General features: G+C 38.3%; 1 protein-coding gene across 1 annotated transcript in view; it reads left to right on the top strand.

Annotated features, from left to right (window-relative positions):
* Positions 1 to 24,999, top strand: part of LOC139720008 (transmembrane protein 184B-like) — a 79,361-nt gene that overhangs the window by 43,846 nt on the left and 10,516 nt on the right. Inside the window, exon 3 of the mRNA XM_071631386.1 lies at positions 15,274 to 15,364. Within this exon, the coding sequence (XP_071487487.1) occupies positions 15,274 to 15,364 (91 nt within the window). The remainder of the gene's footprint in view (positions 1 to 15,273; positions 15,365 to 24,999) is intronic.

Here is a 24,999-nt window from a genome sequence, read left to right as displayed (position 1 = left end):
GTCTTCTATTGACTTGTAAACGACTCCTTTCTAGACATTGTGTCATGACATGAAATCTGAAAGGAGAAGTTATACACGTTGTAGCTTTTGCTCCAGATTATTCTTTTGTTATGATAACCTAATAATGATGAATTCTAGGAGATGAGGTTTTACAATTGTAGTTACTACCAACCAAAAACCTGTATTTTTATGACAGTCATATTGGGCAAGCACAAAGTGCTTTTTATTTGTGAATAACTTACTGCCAGTAAATGGGACTGATTAAATTATTGTTGTTTATATCATATTGTGTACAACTTCAATGATATAATGCTATTTAACCTTTTATCGACATTGCTGTACATTGGTGTGAATACCTAAGAACTGTAAACTTTGAGGCACACCCTCTTGATAAAAAGTGTCACAAGATCCAACTGCTCAGTGGAAGAATCTCCTCCAAACAGTCTCAAAAAGAAAGCTAGGACAGATTCTGGCTATGGGAAGGAATAAAGACCAATCATTGCCTAATTGGCTCCGGGGGTTAGGAGAAACCTGAGAAGAATTAAGATCTAATTTCTTGAGGACGAGATCCACCAGGTAGAGGGCTTACGCATTCATGAATGAGAATCAACTCCCTTCTCCCGCTCTCCTCCTGTTACCATCTTGGAGGAAGTGGTATCCAACAGCTCCTCTTTCGTGTTGCTTGGGGATGGAATTTATTTGCCGGGCCATAGTTTATAAACTGAGCAATGCATGGCGTATATCTCACGGTGAAACGCCCGATTCCATCCATTTATTAGTGATACAGTTCGTGAGGTGTGGTTTGTTTGTGTTTCCGTGTTGTATTGCACCCTGATGCTATGTGGCGAAGTCCTATGACTGAAATGGCCGTTGGATGAAGTGAGAAAACATGATCAAAGGTGCTGACGTAGATAGACTGACATTTAGTGAGACAAACTTACGATTTGCTTGAGATGCAATGTAGCATGCCCTGTGAGGCACATTCTGCTCATGAATGCATAAATGCATGTTGTACAGAGAACAATCTAATTTATGCACAACAAAAAAGACATTGGAGAACTACATGATATGAGCAATGTGACTGCAAAACCGTACTGTAGGATGCTATTAGATTGTAGTGATAGTCGTTCTGCATAGACTAGATCAACATAGTATTTTTGTTTTTAAGTTTATTTCTTTGGGGGGTTTTTGTGGATAGATAAGCAACATTGTTGCTTCCCATTTGATCTTGTGTCCTATATAATTCGCCAGCTGTTGCTTGCTCTCCACGTCAAGTCTTCAGCTCCACCCAGGCCATTGAGCAGGCTTCAGAGCGTTGAGCTATGGGAGTCAAGCTCAGTTTAATATGCACATACCCTGCGTAGGCAGAGGGTCCATCCAAGCGGGGATGGATGGGACAGATGTGAGAGTATAGGCTTCGTGACCATGAGATGGGCTAAGGGGGGGGGGGAGCGAGGAGTGGATGGATGGATGGGTGTGTGGTATTCAGAAAGAGACTGAGAGACAGAGAGTAGTGGAGAAGAGAGGTGATGCGGAGAATTACTCAAGCGCTTAGTGCACTCAAATTCATACAGCTGAGAGCAGTGCCTGTGATCAAATTTCGCAAAGCTGGAACATTGTCAGAGCCTGAAATGAGCGACATGTACAGATGAGGGGAAAGGAGGTACAGAATGATTAAAAAACAGAAGAGTTTAAGTGTATGCATATTGAGGAGGGACTTTTAGGACAGTTTTCTAAAACTTAAGCCATCCAAGCTTTGGTACAGTGTATGTTTGATACTTTCTGAAAGGGGGGGGGGGGGAGATGGGCATGGAGAAAGGAGGGCGGGGCTAGAGGGAGTGAGATGAAAGGGAAGGAATGAGGTCAGTGTACCACTCCAAGTCAGTGAGTTAGGCAAGGATGGTGGTTTGTGATGGATGACTGTTATTAAGTACCAGAGGGATTGAAGGAGGGGAAGAGCTGACATAACCCTTTCCATGTCATTCATTCAAACTAGCATTGATATCTAGTGCATGATAGTCACACATGATAGGAAAGTTAACCCTTTAGCAAATGAAGATTCTCTACATAATGGCCTATTGTTCCCTAGAAGGTAAAGTAATATTACTCTCATATTGACAACTTTCTAAATTATGTAAAATAGATCACTGCATGTTTATTTTTGTCTATTATACACGTAAGTTGTGTTTATTTGAAAGCCTATTAAGACTTTGCCAAGAGACTGATGTGTCACAGAAGAAATTCTGACATACTTTTGTTAATCTCGGACCTCCTTCAAATTACATAATGATATATTCGATATGAAAACAATAAAAATAGTAAAGCATAAAACTCTAAAAAAGCGGATAGGCGGTTTTGGGCGTTTCAGTTACTAATAGGTTTAGTTTTCTTTTCATGGTTGTTACCCAAGATATTATTTAGAGAAGTCATACTACATTATACCTTTGATTATTATTGCAAATGATGTTGATGATTACTTGTTTACTCCATTGTTATTTTCCAGTTGAGAAACATCTTGTTTATTCTTATAGAATTATTAGCCGGGTTCACACGTACAAAATAGCGGGATGACGATCGCGCTCCATATCTCAAGATTTTTTGCAACCATTCACACGCTCCAAATTAGCGGGATAGCGATCGCGCTCGGAATGAGTTTTTTGCAACCGTCCACACGTACAGAATTATCCCGCTAATTGCCGATCCAGATAACAGCAAAGCCCGCAAACTGGGTCACACAGCGCCCTTCTCTATCACTGCCTGCACGCACTTCCCTTTGTCCTTCGCAGAGGCCTCGCTGTTGTGATGTGCGCATTGCATGATGGGATATAAAAACTCGAGATTCTAATCCCGACCGTTCACATGTACCGGCGCAGGGCAAATTATTCAGCTAATTGAGGAATTAGCACAAGATTTCTTGGGATTAGCATCGCGATGCTTATCGCGCTAATTTTCGGGTTTTTTCTGTCCACACATGCAAAAAAACTCGAGATAACCGATCGCGATACAAATCTCGTTCTTTGTATCCCGCTAATTGGTGTACGTGTGAACCCCCCTATTGTAACCAATATTTGTACTTACAGATTGCAGAGGGATAGTGGGCAGTGAAAGGTTGGAACATTGCTGCCAATATGAATGCCTTTTTGAGTGAATGTCTTGTTGTTGTTTTTTTTTTCTGTTCAGAAAACAGTAATAGAAGAAAGTGATGACTGAAGTTATCAATCTAACAAGATACTTTACATGCACAGTCACATATACATGTAATAGGCAGTGAAGCAGTACTTAGTTGTTGATAAAGTGGCCATTGATCATATGAGTGAAACACCTACATTGTACTAGTTAACAGCATGAAGTCTAGGCGTTGCTCAGGCTAGGGGTAAGTTTCTTCACTGGATGCTGGCCTGCCCGCATTTTAATTCGCAGGGGAAGGTCAGCTCAGCGTAGGTGCAAGTTTCCTCAGTGGATGATTCTTGAGTGAAGAGAGATTGGCACAGAGCAGAAGTTGTGCTCCTGGCTTCGGAGCAGGGCGGAGGAGTCTTCCCCATACTGTAGGGCGGGATGCAAATAGATGGAGATGAAAAAAAAAGCCTAACAGATGGATGAGTTGGTGGGATGTGAAAGGAAATATCTCTGGGATAAATAGTGGGTTGGCAGTGGAATGCATTCACTCTGATCTGATGGATAGGAAGTGGAGACCGGCCAGGGGGTAAGAAGGAAGGGACAGAGGGAATGATGGGTTGGTGTGCTGCCACCGTGACTGACCTTGTCAATTTGCATCAAGCCGAGTCTGGGAGCTAGGCGGTCATTAGACTACATAATCATCGCAAACTAATGAATTAGTGCAGTCAGCCAATGCAATGCCATGTACTTGTAACCCGACAAGGATTGTAAAATGATGGTCGAAATTTTTGTGTTAGTCTGAGTGTGTTGAGTAGGTATGTGTTCGTGTATGTGTGTATGTGTGTGTGTGTGTGTTTGTATGGAAGTATGTAGTATTTCAGATGTATTCTTTCATATTCATTCACTTTTACCTTGTTATTGTGTGTCTGTACATGCAGCGGTGATTAGAATAAACATGACACTACATGGGTTCCCAATACAAAACTGTGGCTGCTAAGATGGATAATATTCAGTCAGACTAAAATTATGATTTCTTTTATTGACCAAACAAATGATTGTTGTGATTGTGTATGTCATGCTGAACCCCTCTGCTGTTTCTTCTAATAATCTGGCATGTCCAATTTATTCTCATTGCAGATATATCTCAATTCAATTTTAGTTCAAACTTCAAATTATTTTTCAACAGAACTGAAATCAATAAGGAATGCAAAAGAAATAATAATACTGTAAAGACACTTGGCAATTATACTGGTTTTGTATCATTCCCTTTAAAATAACTACATTTGCCATAACAACAAAAGGTATTAAGTTTCAAGATCATGTTCAGTGTAAAATGGAGCCCTGAACCCAATAAAAAGCAGTGCTTGTAATTTGCAGGTCCCTCAAGGGAAATCCAAATAGATCAATGAGGAATACATGTCAATGTACATAGAGATGTAGCCCACAACTAAAGAAAACAAATCCAGGACAGGACATTAGCGAGTTTTAGATCTGCCACGCGAATGTCTGGGTTGGACAATCGAAACAACTGTCTCACATATACAATGTGCAAAACACAATTTTGGCCTAATTAGCGTCGTCGTAGCGTTTGCATTGCAGATCTAAAGCTCGCTAAATATAAAGACAGGATAAAGAGATAGAGGACAACATTGAGAGCAATGCCTACAGAAGGAGAAGTATACAAAGTAATTGACCTGCACTTTCCTCCATAATACCAAGGGAATTAAGAGCACTGAAATCAGATGAAGATATGAAAAGGGAGAGAAAAAGTAACTGTAGGAGGATTTAGGAGACATGAATGCAGCAACAGTGTAGAGGAGTGGAGACAAGAGAAGCGGGAATGAGGAGAGATCTATCCATAGAGGTTAAATAATCGCATGACATGGGCGCAGGGTCACGCTCATCTCCCCCCGATAACGAGGACATTAGTGGAGTGGATCGGATACTGCGCCATTCATGAAGCTAATCATTCAAACATCCATTCATCTGGGGCTACATGCACCACCATGACACCCACTGTTTTAAAGAGAGGCCATGTTTGAGGGACTCAGGGTGTATACATGTACGTACAATACATTCATTCATTCATTCATTTCTTTGTTTGTCCAAATCATGTATAAAAACATGGCATGGAAAATTGGTTTTGTCACACATTCATCATGGACACATCGTAACGCCAGATAAACAACAAGTTACATTACATATAACATCAAAAGAATAAAAAAAAAAAGAATACAAAGGAGCTAAACATTCAATCAAAACACAAACATGCAATCAACCGTGTAGTCAGTTATTCAACACTACTAAGATCAGTTTGTCAGTTTTACAGATCAGTATGGTAATGTTTTGTTTGTTTTTTATTCTTTTTGGGGGAGGGGGGAGGACAATACACCTTGGTGTTTGAAAGTGCAGACCATGTTGAAAAACATACCAGTGAGTCACTGTTGTCAAGATACGTCCATTGCAGTTTGAGCTAAGCATAGATGATCTTTGAGAAATAATAGTCCAACTTTAGTTTATCCACCCTTCACTTTTCCAAACCTCTCTATTATCTGGACATGGACTTGCACATGATTGTCTTCATGTTTTTAGTGCGAAATGCTACTGAAAGATCAGTGGCGGATCCAGGAGGGAGCGCACTAGGTGTGCGCCCCCCCTTCATTTTTTAAATTAAAACAAAAGAAATAAAAAGAAAAAATTGTAAAGGCACCCCCTCTTTACAGAATTCCTGGATCCACCCGTGAAGATCCCAAACAACGATTCTCTTGCAAATATGACAAAATGAGAATATTGGGACATAAATGTTGATCACTTTGATGCAAATATACAATTTATATTTTGTATTGACCAAATCACTTTTACTTGACATTTCGTTTCTACAATATTGACACTATGAGACATGCAAATGTCGTGTAAATCATTGTGGTGGATATTAAATTGGCGGTGCCTTTTAATACAACTTGCTTGAAAGTGTTGTGCTTGAGCCTATGTGGCTCGAGCCTATGTGGCTCTCCTGGCAAGATCATTTATCTGTATGGGCACCGGTCCCAACATGGCCATATGACTGAGGTTGGACTGTAATTGCATAGTGAAGTGAGTGGGTGTGTCAACCCCCCCCCCCCCCCCCCCACCACGATCCATGAGTCAGTTGGTCTCTTGTGCAAAGCTCATTCAAGCTGTGTCATATTTCCAGCAGAGAAGAAAAGTGGTGTTAGTATCACTATGATTTGGAGCTACATGTATACTGTAGAGCAATTCTGTGAACAGATGGAAAATTGAGATTTAGGCATTCACATCATTAATAAAACAGCATTCTTGGGGGAAGTGCTTCTCTTCGAAAATGAACGCCAGTTCTTTGATGCAAAAATTTCTGTAATCCAATCACACTCAATGTGGTTACACCCTGAGTGAGGTTTAACTGCAATGAAATCAAAATAGAGAAACTATGACCTCAGTGACAATTATGCAGAAGATAAGTAAATGGCATCCCTCTCAACACTGTCATGATCACTTGATAATCAGTTTGATAATTTTCAAGTGTCAATTAAGCAGTGACACAACATTTGCTCCTGTGACAATTGCTCCCATCTTATTTTCTCCTAAGGACTTAGGGTTATGGTTAGGGTTAGGGTTGTGATAGGGTTTTAGGTTTAATTTGATGTGAGGATTAAGATTAGGGTTAGGGTTATGCTTGTGGGTAGGTTTTGTATGTTTGGCTTTAGTCTGCATTTATTTAATGGGAGCAATTGTCACAGGAGCAAATGTCATGGAACCCAATTAACCACCATTTAGATGACCTTTCAACAGTTATCTGATTTTTTTTTTTCATCCTTGCGCTATAGTGTATAGTTCTGTTACACAGCATTCATGCAATGGAAATTTTTCCACTTGGTGCAGTTTTCTTGAGCCTCAACATCAGCCTTGGTCCCTAAAATCCTATAGAGTTTGCCAAAAATTTCAAGGGAAAAAATTCATTTCATCGAATTTCAAGAAAAATGATACAGGGAAAAGTGTGTTGTCACCACTACATGCAGCAAGAATTGTGAGAGTCTCATCATAAGGACAAGATTGAATAAGCTCCTTGAATTGATTTTAAATCTCATGTTAATACACTTGAAGAAATAAAGTAAAGAGATAACTTTTGAGCATTTTTTCTAACAGAGAGTAGTGGATGTTTGCATGTGCCTTCTTCAGAACTGCCTTTCTGACATGTAAATTTTTGCCTTAACTAAGTGAAAAATACTTGCTTCCCCAACTTTTACACTTTTATAGTTTTTCGTGTATGTGTGTGTGTGTGTGTGTGTGTGTGTGCATATGCATGCATGTGTTTAGATTTGTATATATAAATGCTGTGTTTGTGTGTGTGTGTGTATGTGTGTGTGCATGCATGTGTTTAGATTTGTATACTGGATGTTCATGTGTACATTATGTATGTGTGTGTGTGTGTATGTGTTAGATTATGTTACTAGGTACAAGTGTACAGGTGCAGTTCGTCCATTAGTTGAGAAATAACTTTGTTGATATTCATGATGTGATGAAGAGGGCGCTGCGTATATTGCTCCTTTGTGAATACGCAGAACTCACACTCAGTACGCAACCATGATGAAAAGGCATGGAGTAGGTGAGCTGATGCGTGCCTACGGGATGCATGTTACATTAACCAGCTGGCATCGCACGACTGGACTTCTCGTACGTTTTTATTGGACCCGAGGAGGACATGCCAAGTCAGTGGGAGAGGTTGTTTTGCGATATTTGTCGGCGGTGCTCAGTGGATCCAATTTATGACAAGCCTGAGCGATTAAGATCCCTGTCTCAGAGGAATAGCACTGATAACTTGTCCTTTTTCAGTCCATTTGTCATGTACAGTATTCATCGCATAATCGGGACAGGTTGGGAGTAGCAAACACGGCCCCTTTAAGCGGGGTGCCCGATTTCGCGATGAGCACTCACCATACACTAGCGGCATACGAAATGCACATGTAGTGCACACACACACACACACACACACACACACACACACACAAAACACCTGCATACTGACGTACTGTACATGTACATGAATACACAACCACGCCAACCCCTCGGCGCGACCCTCTAGCTAATTCACAACTGAGGAAGATTGTGACATACACACAGATCACAGTGTATTGAAAGTTGAAACACTCAGAGATGAGGAATTTGGACTTTGCCCTCAAAGTGTATGACTGAGATTAAACAACGTATACAGCCTGAGCTGTGTGAGCGAGGCATGTTTTTTATTGGATGTGAGTAGGAATTGCAAGCGAGCACGTGCCTTTGCTTATGTAGGGGAGAAGAATGTTCGCGAAAGCATGTGTCTCGCAATGGCATGGATACTTATACACGGCGCTTTCATGGCTATGCATGTACGTGTACTGGATGGACGGAGGTCAAAACACACCAGTCCGAAGCTTGCTTTGTAAGTTCGATGTAAACGACAACTGATAGGGAATCTTTGAAATATTGTTGTAGTATTTTGGTAGATTTTTTGTGTAAAATATCAACAAAATCAAAGATCGCTTGAAGAAAAATTGTCCCATTTATCAGAGGTCCCCGCCCGATTATCCAGTGAAAATAACATGCATTGGAAATGTTTCTGGGAAGTGTATGTCATTTAAGCGAGGTTCCCGATTATCAGATGCCCGATTATGCGATGAATACTGTAATATCAAAAGTTTAAAGGAGACCTCTTGATGATCTTCAGACTTCCACATTTGAACAACTATGAATTAGCTATACTGAGTACAGAGTTTCAGAATTTGTAGTGACTGAGATGAGGAATAAGAATATTTTCAAAATTTATAACAAATTGCAATGAACAAGGATGATGACATGGTAGCCTCAAAATCAGAACGCGTGAGTCGAAGGGCTCAAGGAAGCAGAACAAAATAAGAAGGCATGCATTGATTCTACACTGGTGGATTTGTTTAGCAAGTGGTATTGTAATGGAATTACACTGCTACATTTCTGAAATATGTGAGGCTCCTTTGTCATCAACACTGTTCAGTGTAATTTGTTTAGATTTTTTCAGAGTATTGGTTTCAAGCGCCGCAATAAATTCCACAAATCTATACATGGAGCTGTTGATTTATGTACTACATGATGTGAAATTATGAAAATCGTGTGGAGTGCCCCTTAAGCGAGTGGAAGTTTTTTCTTGTTAATTTTTGGTGTCGGGGAGGGGGGGGGGATGGGTAGGGCCATATATACATTAAGCACATTCAATATCTTGTACAATTTGCTATTGCTGCTAAAATGCAGTATTTGTTTGTTGTAGTAAACTGTCACACATTATTGGCAATATCCTGCAAATGCTCACTCTTGTAGTCATCAGGTGTTGTTAAAGATCCATCTATATACAGTATGTATTATTGCACATGATAGGACTTATTGACTGATTTATTACAGGAACAAGTTTATGATTATTTGTGACTCTGCACCTCAAAACAAACAAAAAGTCGCCAGACATGAATTTTTAGTTAAGACCATATTCTGAAAGAGCAGACTTTAAGCTTTAAAATGATGTATAACTCAAATCAAATGGACTCTTCTAACCTATCTAAATATTGGAAAGAAAGCACAAACTCAGGAAAAGCGTGAACTGAGAAAAGAGGCTCTGAAGTACAGTGTCTATTCAAGCGCTTAATCTTTACCAAACCGTGCTGGCTGTGCGATGCATGGGACAAAAAACAGGAAGTAAACCACCAGAGTAACAACAATAAAGGGATTATCAGATTAAAGTGAAATTAAGCATGCCTCATTAACACATTCTGTCCATAATTAATGCCAATTTTTAAAGCAGTAGCACTATCCTTTCAAAAGTTATAAGGGTTGAAAGTGAAGAATGTGGACAAGGTTTTTCAGAAATGAAAAAGGGATTCCAAAGACACACCTAATCACACTATTCTACCGAAAATGTTTGAGATAAACTACTAAAAAACCACACTTTCCTGTCCGTTTTATGATACCAAATTTTAGCATAATGTCAAAGAAGACCCGCTCTTTCAGAAAATATGAAAAAGTCAAGTTTGGCTAGGTTGACCCTTTTCACTTATTTTCCGTCTTCACGCAAAATCAGTGTGTGCGACTTTATGTTCGTTTTGAGGTGCACGGTCACATTTGATACCTAGTTTGTATGTACCCCCCTTGCTATAACTACTAGAATTTCAGTACATGTTTATGCACTTACCACTACCGCCTGAGGAAAATTTGTATTAAAAAAGCGAATAAAAAGAAAATGTAGATGTGTTGTTTATGTTCCAAGACGCATCTTCAGGCACAGAGTGTTTTTTGTTTTGGTTTGTTTTTTCTCCCTCATAAAATCAGAAACTCGCCTTGGTTCATGTCCGGGATGGCTAGTGGTCTGCGAATGATCACATCAGACACGTTTGATGGAGGGGCTGATAAATCAAGCACAATGTTTACACTCCTTCGTGTGTGCTTTTCTCTGTTTGCTGTGAGTTGATAGTCTCACCAAACAGACCCCTAGATTGCTGAGACTGTGGCTGCATCCGTGTGTTGTGTAATTCATAAAAATTAATTGAAAAAAATCCCAAAATGTTGAATGTTTCCCTCCTATTGTCTATAGAAACTTCCCAATTTGAGCTCTGTGTTTTTGACTTGCCATCAACAGGTAGACATTTGATTGTGATTATGAAATTTTTTTTTAATGTAAAGAAGGTATTGTACCATTAGGATTAATGTTTTGAAACTACCATTCAATATGGATATCATCAAATTGGAGAAAACATCAAAGTGAATTTATTTCACAAAGAGAGTCAGAAATGAGGACTTTGTTGTTTTATTGATGGTTGGTTCATGAGTAGTGGAATATTTACTGTTTGGGAAAATTATATGATGGCATCATATTCACATCTTCTGTAGATAGCATGTTTCAGTAGTGGCTATTTTTACCATCTTATATGCTCTTTATTGACTTGACAGTGTCACACAGCTTACCACTGGCACCACTGAAAATAAATCTACATTCACTGAAGTGGTGTCTTTCCACCCTGTACTTCTTTCCATTCCTTTCTTAGTTTTTGTGGATACTCATTCTACTCGGACAACATCCTTGTTCAGAAGCTTAACATGGCAAACCACTTTTGGGATTCTTAAGCAAAAAGGGCTCAATTTACAACAGTAAAAAAAAAAGGAAATCACTTTTTATTCTTAACAGTTCAGATAGTAAGGAGGCATTTCTGGTTGTTCTGAAATTTCCGGGAGAGAGAGAGAGAGAGAGAGAGAGCGTACAAGCCAAAGTTGTCAGTAATAATTCCCCTTCACTTCTACCAGCCTTATTACCTCAAATTTGTGGTCATCATAAAAGAGCTTGTACGCGCTCATTCCATTTTCCATTGCAATGCTCGTAAGCAATCTACGGGGTTGTCCAGTCTCATATGATCAAGTGATATATGTCAGATTCATCAACGAGCAAATTTTATGACGTTTGCCTCATTTGTGGGAGTCATCCCAGAAAGCTTTAAATTGACTGCAAAGCCTGGAACAGAGGCCATTATGGCAAAATGCTTATTACACGGGTAAGGATGTTGAGGTTTATTATTAAAGTGTAGCTGCTGGAATCGACATCATTTTCTTTTTAGAGGCTTCACCTTTTTTAATTGAAATGTGGGCAAATAAAGATTTTGGGCTTCTTCTTGTTTTCTTGTAATTGATGTGTCCATAAAAGGTTGGAGCAAGTTAGTGACCGGGTCTAGGAGGATCTGTCTTTGAAATAAAGAGAAATATGGTGTGATATCTGAATTAGTATGGACGAGTATTTGTCCGTATGAAAAAAAAAAAGAAGAAGGAGAAAAAGATGTAAAGGATGTGAATGTATCACTGTATGAAAACATACATGCCCACCATCCCCATATGGGTTATGGGATAACTAATCACATCCTGTGTGGGTTGATAATGGTTCCATGACATTTGCTCCTGCGACAATTGCTCCCATGAAATGTTTGTATCCTTAGCCAGGCATGGAATATACCCACAAACATAACCCTAACCCTAATCCTAAGTTCTTGAAAAAAAATGAGACAGGAGCAGTTGTTGAAGGAGCAAATGTTGTGTCACCTTGATGATAGGTAAACAGACAGCTTTAAATATTGTAGTTGAATTTTGACAGTCAACCAATTTTGTGCGGTAATTGTTGGCTCTTGGCGTACTGTATACGCCATAAATTTTGCAGGGTTTTTATTTTCGCAAATTTTGTGAGTCAGGTACTATTCACAAATTTAACAACACACCAAATTATCACCTTTGTTCTCGACATGAATGCAGCGTGCACACAACATTTCCCAATGCATTACTATACTCCACAATTGTGACTTTAAAACCACTCACGAAATTGTCTTTAAGTCCCAGTTTGCGAAAAAGAAAGACTCACGAAATACAAATGGCATACATATGTTCAGTATGTCGCTACTGAAAAATCCTGTTTGCCTTTGGGAACAGTGATTTAAAAAAGATATGACATTTATTGCATATGATGTGTAGGGCTGTTGTACCACAAAACATCCTATCATATACATTTTTTGTGTCAGGCAAAGCCTAAACTATAAGGAGATATCTGTATTTTTCTCAATAAACCGTAACTGTAGACGGGTTAGTTTGGAAACACATTATAACTATTGTTCACATTTTGTATATTTAACGATACTTAACTTTGATTGTACTGATTCAAATTTTTTACAGTGGTTGTTTCAATCCCTAACTTACATTTTAGAACTATTCTAAAGCACTGATGCTGGATTTTGTTCCATCTGCAAATTGTAAATTACGCCTTTAACAGCCCTTCTGTGCTAAAAACATGTCAGAATCATGCTGCTCGTGGAAGGCATACACAATCATAGAAGTTGACCAAAAAAAAAAAAAAGAAAGGAAAAAAAAAAAAGGGAGAGAGGAAAGACCTTTCAAATGGGAGAGAGAGTGAATTCCTGACGGAGTGGAATCGATCGATACTTAATTCACCACCAATGTTTTCCAAATGTATCCTCTCTGCATTATGACCTCCTTGAGTGCTGTAGATCATGGCATGTGAGTAGGTGTACTGGCATTGTGGTATGGCAACCTGTGTTGTTTCTTTTTCTCACATTGTTTTTTTCCCTGTTCTCTCGTTCCTTCTCTCCTCTTTCTTCCCCTCTCTTCTTTTGCTCGTTCTGTCTTTCTCTCCTTCCATAGCTCCCTCTCTGTTTTTTTTTCTCTCTCTTACATGCATAATGGACTCTACAAAATGAGCCCATTGCTAGTGCTCAAGTTCTCACTAGTTTCTAGCTCTAATGCACTCAAGATTATCGGTTGTGCTCAAAACTCAAGATTGATGAAAGGGTCAGTAAAACTGAACAGGCATGGTCCCAGCGAAAGCAATCATGGCTTGGACCAAAATCTCGTACTTTGCATTTACAGATAGAAAGAATAATATTGTATTCTACCTCACTGCCATCAGAGCCGAGGAGGATTTCTTTTCACTCAACAACATTGGACAATTTTATACAGAGCGTTCATTGTTTTAATGAAATTTTGCTACAATGAAGTGATAATTCAGGTCCCAAAATTGCTATCATTAAAGTTTATGGTGAAAATTCCCTCCAGGTGTAACAGAATTTCAATATGAGGAACGAAAGCTGCTGGTCGCGAGGACTTTATTATGACGGGAGTCACCTGTAGTACAAAGTAGGCTATTTACACACACCCGAAACTGATGGTCTTCAAAAATTGATTTCGTGCAACGTGATCCGAAAACCAATAACCGTTGTGCGTGTAGACACAAAACAATCACTAGCTGTCGCAGTCTGCATTGCGATGCAAGAGTTAGTCAATCTTAGATTTATTTTGGGAGAAACATGGCTGTATAGTGCCGGGATGCTGTTCAATTTGCAGATTTTATGCAAAGCAAGTGCGATGCAATATTGATATTTCTACCCCCCCCCCCCCCCCCCCCCCGCAAACCAAGCCATTTTATATAATTAATTCTCAAACCAGTGCAGAGTAAGAATGATGTGATACTAATCACTCTGCGACAGAAGTACGTGATACTGCTCTACCCCAGCTCCTGTGTCCAGAAGCAAAAACAAGGAGATTTGGTTTCTATTTATCATGTAGCTGTCATCAACGTGCTGTAGCCTCAGTGTGTTCTACCTTTGCATGTATTGTGGACTGAAATCCTAGATGTCCCTGTGCTAATTTCGTCTCTTTTGTTTGTTTTGGTTGTTTGTTTTCATGTACCATCTGTACAAGATGGCTAGATATCCTACATTCAGCTGTACTAGCTGGTCATCCATGGGGTACAGTTTTATGTACCTTGAAAGTTCAAAAGGGGAATTCACTAATAAGCTAGAGTAAAAAATCTTATGAGTACAACAGTATAAATTTGAACAGAATCACATGAAAATTAGGGAAGTTATGAAATTGTAAAGTTTTGCTAATTTCAGCAGAACAGTCCTCCTGCAAATGATTTGAATATGCAAATGAGTGAGCTGATGATGTCATCACCTCACAATTTTCCATTGATGATGTACACACGAAAAACAAGAATATTCAATATTTCTGTTATTGGAGTGTGAAACATGACATTTTTCCTGGTTGAATAACTTCAAAATAATGATCAGTGAGATTATCAGGATTTGAGGCTTTGGTGTCATTGCAGTTTAATGAACAACTGGGAATTTCAAAATTGTAAGTATAAACTATATATGGCAAGTTGTAAAGGGATGACATCATTACTTCACTATGTACATATTCATACTGACTGTTCAAGAACTGTTTCCTGAAAATTTTTATAACTTCTTTATTTTTCATCCAATTTTGATCAGATTTATATCATTGTGCTGAAAATGTCCTTCTTACTTCAGAATAACTTTCAACTGCACTGGAATTCCCCTTTAAGGGAATTTTAAACAACTATTATAAATATTTTTCACTCTGTTGTCAAATATTCATATTTTAAACATTCTCTTTCCTTATGCACTCATTCGAAATGTCTTATTGTTACGTGAGTCATTTGTTTTTGCATAATTCAACATTTCTATTCATAATATGAATTGTCCTCCATTCCAAATTTGACTCGATGCATTCTACTATTTGTTTATCAATCTCTTTCTGTTCTGCATTTTTCCCTTACTTCTACGCTTGCAGCATTTGTAATATATAACTTCCTAAGCCTGTGCTACGAATACCTTGGAGGAGAGAGTGCCATTATGTCCGAAATCAGAGGCAACCCGATCACGTGAGTACTTATCCTCGGGCTAAAATTAGTTTCATTTGACCTTAACGTGCAGACCTTCTTTTTACGCACACAGTCTAAAGCTGTCACTGTTTGTTTTTGTCTTCTTCTTGTTTTTGTTTTTATGCCTGAGTGCATCCTAGTAACTTCTTTGATCCCTATTGTTATTGATGTTTTAGAAAAAAAAAAACATCTGTTTTCCATCCCAGTTTCATTTCATTTAATAATATTGACATCAAATTTGATAGGATAGCTAGATTTTGAAGGAGAAATGAAAAGTGTGGTCATTTGTAGTCTAACAAATGAATAAATCTTGTTTTCCTCTGTCGCAACGCTTCACGCAAAAAGCTGTTTGTGTGGAAGTGGGTTGAAATTGGTTCCATTTTTAACTGTGATCACGTCTGAACAGAGATACCTTGCAAGTAATGTAAATAAGGGAAATTCCCTTCAGGCATTATGCATTTTTTGTTGCCATGAAACAAATGCATTCTGTTTTCTTCTTTTTCTTTTCTTTTTTTTTTTTGTTGGGGAGCAATGTATTATATTTTTAGGTTGTTTTTTATTTCTCCTCAGTTGATAGTTCATCAGAGGATGAGTAGCATCCAGTGTGGATATGGTTCAATTTAGAAGTTTAGCACCACTCCAATTTGCTATTTCAGAAATATGTGATCAAATATTGTTGTTCTTACTTGATCAAAGGCAAAAGAGAAGTAGTTGCCCCATGTCATGTCGATATTACATCAGATATTCTCAGTGTCAGTATCAACACAATGAGGAATGGGACACCACTATGATTATTGCATTTTCAGGTGTTTGTTTTCTAGTTTTACCTGCAAATGAATAATTTTCCATCGTTGTTTTTTTTTACATGATAGGCCTACATGCAACATGAATGTAGGGATTTTGTTTGTGTTGTTGTTTTCCAAAGGGAACTTCCAAAGGGAATTTCTACCCAGTTCATATTCAGGTTTACAATGTAAACACCTCACAAACTTGAATTTCTGTCGTGCCTGACTCTCAATGTTTCAATTGTGTGTCAGTTTCAGAGCAGGTAAGAGTTTGCATGAGATAGAAAAAAAAAAAACACAATAATGTGCCAAGCATCGTGTAGGGAATGCTCACACAGCATCAAATCCATATGGGTAATTCCATGAAGTTGGGGCAGTATCCATGTAGCTTCGTGATATTTAAAAGATACATTTCAGCATAACTCAATATTAATTATGCTATACATTTATTGTTTGTAGGCTTTACATTTGCATTGAGGCCACACATTTTCCTGGAAATTTTGTGCCATTCAGACTCAATTTGGTGAAGTTATTAAACAATATGTAACAGTGTCCTGTAGCATCATAACGTGTCCATGTAGCATCGTGATATTTTAAAATTTGGTACCAAGAGACAAATTATGGCAATTAGCTTGACCAAAATTTGATGCAATATGCATTTACAAGATATGAATGAGATAGCTAAATATCTCATATTTCCTTTACACAGTTTTGATTTTACAAGAAAATTACAAAATGTATCACGATGCTATGAGGTGTCCTTTTTTGTTACATTTGGTGGACACCGCGTAGCATAGTGACACATTATGTAATTTTCTTGTAAAAGTAAAACTGTGGAAAGGAGAGTTAAGATATTTAGCTATCTGACTAATCTAGTAATTATGCATATTGTATCAAATTTTGGTCAAGCTAATTGCATTAATTTGTCTTTTAGGACCAGATTTTAAATATCACGATGCTACATGGACACGTCACGATGCTACAGGACACAGTTACATATTGTTTTAATAACTTCATCAAAATTGAGTCTGAATGGCACAAAATTTCCAGGAAAATGTATGGTCTCAATACAGATGTAAAGCCGATAAACAACATGTACAGCATAATTAATATTGAGTTATGTTAAGATGTAACACTTTGTGCCCCAACTTCACGGAATCACCCATATTGAGATTGAATGCCATGATGTGTTATGCCAGTGCTAGAACATTGCATACACACACACAAAGTGATACAAAATATGATTTGAATCAGCAGCAATGACTATTTTGTTCTCTCTGTGCCCAAGAGTTAACAAAAGACGGAGGCATATGTATGATTTTACCGAGTTGCCTAAGTGCAAAATTGATGAATGACATATACGTTTTGCAAACCGATGTTGTACTGTTCATTTGGCATAAATCATTAGGGTCCGTCTTTGTTGAGTTCACACCTCTGAAAGGCGAAACATAGTTCTGGTACGCCTGCAAAATTGTCAAATTTCGCCCCAAAAATGTACACGTGTGCCTAAGAAATGTGTGAAATAATGCTGTAATAACGAGATATTCTTTGGGTAATGACGAAAAAGCAAAATATTAACCAAAAATGTTCGCATCTCAGAACTTACCCGATCGGGGTCAGGCTAACTCGGACTCAGGACAACTCGGCCTCACTTTGATGGCGGGGCCGAGTTGTCCCTCTGGATTTTATAATGTTTTACTAGGGGAGCGCTTCGTGTCCTGGTTGGTCGCAGTTATGGGCCGAGTTGATACAACGCGCGCATCCAAAATGAACGTGCGCCTATCTACAGAATAATGGCGATCACGAACTGTGTATAAATTGTCTGGAATAGGGCCGAGTTGTCCCAGAGACCGAGTTAACCTGGATCCTTTTGGAATAAAAGTCGGTATACCGACTTTTGTTTTTTATCTCAAAATACTCCGAAACTACTCATCATCTGGGCAAATCGCGTCAGCCAGGTAAGTTTCTTGGTAGACTCTTTCGATATATTGCAAGCAAATATGAAATGGTGAAAGACGGGTCCTGAAGCCCTTACCAGAACTATGTTTTCATTTTAAAGTTTGCTCTGTGGGGGTACTTGTGTGTGCATTGTGTTCAGTCGGCATTTAGAAGTGAGCTTTTGACCTCGCAGCGCACCTTGGCTTGCATCAAACATTACACTGTCACAGGCAGTTCAATTTTATTTCGTCAAATCAAAGCAATAATACAGTACCCACCCTGACAGAGGTGGCAGTATTCTGCATAGCTGGGGATGATGTCTAGAAATGGCATAGTTAGAAAGGACACACTGTTTGTGTTGTCAGTTTTTTCAAATCAAATTTATCTCCACAATGAATACAGTAACATCACACACTGCACAAAATAATTTCACCACATATTGACAAGAAGCAAAAAGAGTAAAGAAAAAAATAAGGAATACAAAACCAGACCAAAATCAGACAACTCTGACAACATGATATCATTATTGTAGATAACAACATGAAGCACATTCTAATGAGGTGGGAAAAAAAAAACCCAAACACTTGTAAATGGAGAGCGATTAGATCAAGCCATCTTAAGAGTGACCAATAATATGAAAGTGACATAATTGACAAAGAAAAGTGGCTTCCAATTGCAATTATCTGCGTGAAAACGATTATCTGGTTATGGTTCATGATAATCATCAGATAATAATCTTAACTCTCGCAAATTGATGCATAATCGCAGAGTATTTACTGCAATGAGCAGGCCCAAGGCATGCGGATTACTATTATGATCCCCTGAAGTGCTAAATTTGGTCTGGAAAGGAAAAAACGCATGTATGACGTGAATGTTGGCCATGGAGTGCTTTTGCAGTGAGCCGGGGAAATATAGAGCTATTCTAGGAGTATGCGATAGATGTGTGAAACAATCTACCCTACCAAATCATTTTACCAGCCCCCACATGAAGCCAGGGAAAGCGTGTTGTAGCAGCACAGCTGAACATTACCTTGAAGCCACCGTGTGAAGGTCGCGCCCTGGAGGGATGGGGGTGGGGGGGGGGGGGGATGATAGGGAAGAAGAGGTGCACATGCCTGTGGGCCTGGTTAAATTTGTATTACCAGCCCCCAGGATGTTGGTGATGGGAGCCTCCTAATAGCAAAGACAGCCAGCCCCCCAGAGCTGAGCCGTGTGGAGGTCATGATCAGACCAAAGGGTGCACTGCTCCCATCACTATGTGTACCGCCGCCGCCGCCATGCCAACCGCATCATGCCCGCTCATACGCTGATCCAATATGTACAACCAATCTGATCCGCGGGACAGCTCCAAAACAAGCGGCACGGTGATTGAGCGTGCAGCGGGGGAAATCTGAATGGATAGAGAGATGGTGAGATTGACGCTCAGTCAGTCAAGCAAACAGATGAATAAGTAATTGATTTATGCAGAATAACTGGTGGGTAAATCATTTGATAGAAAAGGAAGATAGATATGTAGAAAAAAAATTGTACAAAAGTAAAAATAAACAACAAAATACAATGATGGATGGATGCGGAGTTGTCACCTAGTATACTTACCATACAAGGGGTCTTTCTTTTTCATTCTGAATGAGAAGATATTGTGGTGATAAGAAATATGAGGGGTTTTTTGTTGTTATGAGATTGGATTGTGCATACTTGAAAAGTGAAATGTACCCATTCTTTCTCTTTTCCTTCAGAATATATATATATTTTCTGTGCATCAGTATGTGTTTTGACATGCAGATGTTGACACCCCTTTGGATAGATGGATGGATGGATGGATAGAAGAAAGTCAGTTCACACTTCAATCAAAGTTTAGGAACGGATTAAGAGAGAATGAGATGGGATTATGAACTGATGGTTGATAAAGACACAGATGTGGAGAGTAACAAGAATAGAAAATGGATATATATACAATTAGTGTGAATAACATGAGAATAATTTATGAATGTAACAAACTTCTGTATATTCCTTGCAGTTCTTAGCTTTGATAAAACGTGAAAATCGGTGCATTCACAAAATGCTGATGCTGCACATGCTCTCAGATCACAATTATATACAGGTATGAATAATTCTGAACGTGATAATGCATTACAAGCAAGCAGAATTAGATACATTATACAAGCAGATTGATTTTTGTTTCAAATTATGATTGTCAGAAATCCCAGATTTTAAAATTCTGTAAACTGCCTACTATCAAACAAGTGAACTTGCCTTACTTACATCTTGGAAAGTCTACTGTCTGCTCACACATGTATGCAAACAAAACTGTCTTGAATGCCCAGGTGCTGCTAATGTACTCTTAGCGATGGGAGTTGCTTGCACTTTTTAACAGGAACCATTGAATGCAGTGGGGTTTAAATGCCAAAGCTCTCCCGCTGAAAGAGGGGAAAATTATGATGGGAGTCACACTCTGTAAAGAAGGACTCGGCTCGTTTCAAGCAGTTGATTCTACTTTTTTCCTCTAGCATTTAGTGGCTGTTCTCATCTTTAGATTGGATAGTTGGGATTAAAGGTTGAAACTGTCTTTGGAGAAAAATTAGACAGAAGTATTTTCATGGTGTGACGTCTGGGTATTTAGTGGCGGCTGGAGTGAAAGAAATCCATGGTCAGTGCACGATTGGTGAATTTTTGAGACGAAATTATCTACTTTTCTGTCATAACTGGCTTAAAATTTCATGAAACTGTCAGATGTGGTACATCTTAACATTTCCGAAAACCACAAGAAATATTATTGATTAATTATGTAAAAGAATGGTAGAGCAAGGATTTTGAACACCGATGCTGTGTTGTCTATATCACCACATGGATTCATACACTGTGTGCACATGCATGCATGCACAGCATTTACACTGATTCATACTCCAGCTCCGGCACATGTATGGTGCAGGCGAGCTGTTTGTTTTCACTGCAGCTATAATGGAAGTGACGAATACCCGATCATTTAAAACTAAGTGTTTCCATGAGATTATGGGCATCTTTCATTTGATTCTTGCAGATTGTGAGCAGTGATCACAAATTAAGAGAGAGAATGATCTACATACTCTCATTAACATACCTTTTTTTTTCTCGATGTCACCCAAAATATTTGCCTATATTTTGCATAAGATAGTATCTTCACACTAGTTCTAGAGGGTGGGAAATTCTCAAAAGCTTCCACATTGGAAAATATTCTGTGCTTGATGTAAAATTCACTCATGAGGAATTTTAAGTGATTACAGCATGATTTAACAGTTGTTGTGACAAGCAGTATGTTGACATCTTATGAAGATTTCATGTCCAGCTTTTGTTTTGGTGGCTGAGGAGCCATTTATCTAAAGGTTGACTAATATGAATTACACCCATGAAAAAAAAAATACTTTAAGTGTCATGGTCTTTTCAAATTTATGCGAAAAGAAATATTACACTTTTAAATTGAATTTAATTCTCTGAAGCAATAACTGAAGTATGTTTTATCAAGCAAATATGTGTGTTTATTCAACTGCTCATTTATCTGTTATGAAAAATAGAGCTATTAAAAACATAACTTGGGGAAGTCTTATCTGCATTTTGTGTCCTAGCAAAAGAGAAGTTTGCAAACATCACATAATGATGACAGAGCCTTGAATCTTGCAACAGAGATGTTTGTCATTTCATGTTTATGTTTCCTATTGGGTTTGATTAATTACAGTTTGTACTGTGTGCGTGGAATATCTCACAGTGTTTTGTAAATATTTGGCAGATATTTGTGAAATCAACACCTCATGAAATTATTGCTTCCTGTAGCACACATGTATCAGATATCATATCTAAGCTGGAAAATCTTTCATTTTCTTTTGAAAAGTGATAATGCTTCCGTAGCATTCTGTCAGTATAATATTTTATTGTGAATTCAAGCACTCACAAAGTTGTTTACAAGTCCCAATCCATGAAATATTATTCTTGTGAAATATGTAGAATATACATTTCATTTGTGTGTTTTCTTCCACCTAAAATTATTTAAGTCTGGCCTGATATGTTTTCAAGTGCAAGATATATGAGCTTGAGCTGTGTTCATAAATCATGACTTTCAATGTCAACAGTAACATAACCGCAGTGCAAGTTGCGACAAGAATAAAATGAAAAGCACTCCTCGGTTGTGAAGATAAGCTTCTTGTTGATTTATGTGTCATTCAAAGCCACCATATATGGATTCCTCTACTGGTTAGGTGTAGAAGTACATACTAGTAGAAAAGAAAAAAGAAAGAAAGAAAATGAATATCATGGTGCAGATTGGTTAAGATGAATTCATATGCAGACTTTCCTACATTGTGAGGGCAGTTACCTCGAAAGTTTTTCGTACCAGGTATAAGGGCAATTCACCACCTGATCATAGGAATGTGATCCCTTGCCAAAGGTTCTCCCCTGTATTCATATCATGCAGTCATTTACACCCAGCCATCTTGCAGCCAAAGTTCACTCATCGCAGCACTCATCCCCAGGATCATGTGATGCAGCCAGCCGTTCGGCGTCGCCTAGGAAACCAAAGCAGATTCACATTTTGATGCTCGGTCAATCTATAACCGCAGTAGCCTCATATATTCACCAACAGTCCAAGGTGGTATTAAATTGTAGGCAAGGGTCAGTGGGATTTCAGGCAGTCCGCCTAGAATTGTCTCACAGGGTGCGATTTGCATTGCTTGGAAGGAGGTCAGTAAACCCTTCTCCATGCATATGTCTGTAACTATTCGTTGTGCAGTAGGTGGGGCTGCCCCATATTGTATGGACAAAGGACATTTTGTACATACATACAGAGGGTAGGCTGTGCTAAGTACTGGACAGCAGTTACACTGTGTACCGTATTTAATTCATATCATCATACACATGTACATTTAACAGTCTTTCAGATTAAACCTTGGGAAAGCAAAGTACTGTACCATGTACTCAAAATATTATGATAAGGTTTTCTTTGTATTTGAAGTAACCTTCAGTCATATTACACAACTGTAGAATTCTACACTCATTTTAGATATCTATCTCTGTCTGTATTTATTCTTTTTTTCAAGCAGATATATTGGATATCACACACTGTACCAAGGATGACAGAATTCACTTAATTGCTGATTGAATGTAGGGGACTATAATTACAGCCCATTGTCTGGTATTAAGACTTGACAGTTGACTTCAATCTGTGGACTGGACTCTGAAATGAAAATCAAGAATGTCCACGAGACTTATATTGGACATAAAATAGTCGTAACTGGTCTTTTCTTTGTGAAAGACTTAAAAAGACTTCTTTGTGAAAGATTTAAAGATTTGGTTGCATTTTGTAGTGTATTTGCATATTTTGAGACTTGTGTCATGCATTGTACATACTGAAATTTGTACTGTGGCTCCATGTCCTGTCTGTGAGGATTTTAAAAGTTACCACTGCCAATGTTTGTCAATCATTAAGTACCCTTTGATACTTTCTTTTTTCCTCAGTTATTGGTCAAGGCGATGGATGTTCCATGAAATAGATGGAGAATTTTGGCATGAATTAAATCACTAATTATTTTGATGGCATATTAAATAAATATTTCAGTGAACCTATAACTACACAGTGTCCTGTAAAATTCCTTATACATGTATGTGCTTACTTGTCCTGGAAGAGTATATTGCAGATAGAAAAAAAAGAAAGAGAGAGAGAAATATTTGATCAAGAAAGCATACTGTTTAAATGTATTTGGTTAAGAGGCACATCCTTAGTGACTGCTTTATTAAATCAAAGAAACATATAAATATACAAGGAAAACATACAAGATTATGATGTGAAATGTTAAACTGAATAGTTTTAAGAATATGTGCAAGCATACATCACAAGCTGGAGGGAGGGAACCAAATTTATTCACATCATTCATGAGATGCACTTTTCATGGTCTCCTGAGTAATGGATGTATCTTTCGCCACTCAATTTCTCAAGGATCTTTGTTTCTAATTTTAGACACGTGAGCAGTGCACGTTCGTTCGGCCATCGGGCGTGGTGAACGGCTACGTGGACAGGTTCCTAGAAACCATTCCACACCAAGTCAGTCCCTTGTTGACGATCTTTGTTTTGCATTTAATTATAATTAGTCTCTGTTTAGCCAACTAGGCCTACTGGGGTGTGTGGACAGGTTCCTAGAAACACTCCCCAGGTCTTGTCTCATTGACCTTTGCTTTCTGTGCACAAAGAATGCTTGAAGTCTTTATTGATATTATGTGTGTACATAATACCAACATTGTGGATTCAGTTATACCATCATAGTTCTGCTGCATTTATCATGCTGTAGAACGTACGAGATGTCTCCAACATTCAGTAGAATTTTAGATGTAGATTTAGTGATTTTTTTTTTGAGAAGAAATGCCACAGACATCAATTGATGCAAGTAAAATTAACACAGAAAATGCCAGCAAAGTGAGTATGATCATCCATTACTGAAGAATGATGATCAACTCGCAGTAGTGACTATGTCTATGGTAGCATTCAGTAATCATGAAATATATTTGTGACATATAAATCACACGCAGGTCAAGAAGCATCATTTACGTGTGTGTTTTTTTTAAATAACTCATATACCGGTATGCATAAAGCCTAAGGAAGAAAAATCTTGATTATGTGCATAATGACACATGAGGAGAAAAGATTCATTCTTGTCCATTAGGGACGGGACACGCCTAGAAACATTGAAATCCAAACTTAAAACATATCTGTTTCTCTCACACAGAGGATTGTATAACTAATCCGTTATGTTCAGAAAAATTGTATTCTTTATCTGGTACTGTATGTGTTTGCTTGTTGTTTATTTTTTTGTGAAAAGGGAAAATATGTCTGTCTCATTTTTCAATGAAGTTCCTGATTTCAAATTCAACCACTCACATAATTGTCTTACAAGT

Source organism: Diadema antillarum, unplaced genomic scaffold (assembly GCF_040938485.1).
Source record: "Diadema antillarum isolate AM-2024a unplaced genomic scaffold, OU_Dant_1.0 scf00000119, whole genome shotgun sequence".
NCBI classification, from domain to species: domain Eukaryota; kingdom Metazoa; phylum Echinodermata; class Echinoidea; order Diadematoida; family Diadematidae; genus Diadema; species Diadema antillarum.
This window is presented reverse-complemented; position numbering and strand designations above follow the sequence as displayed.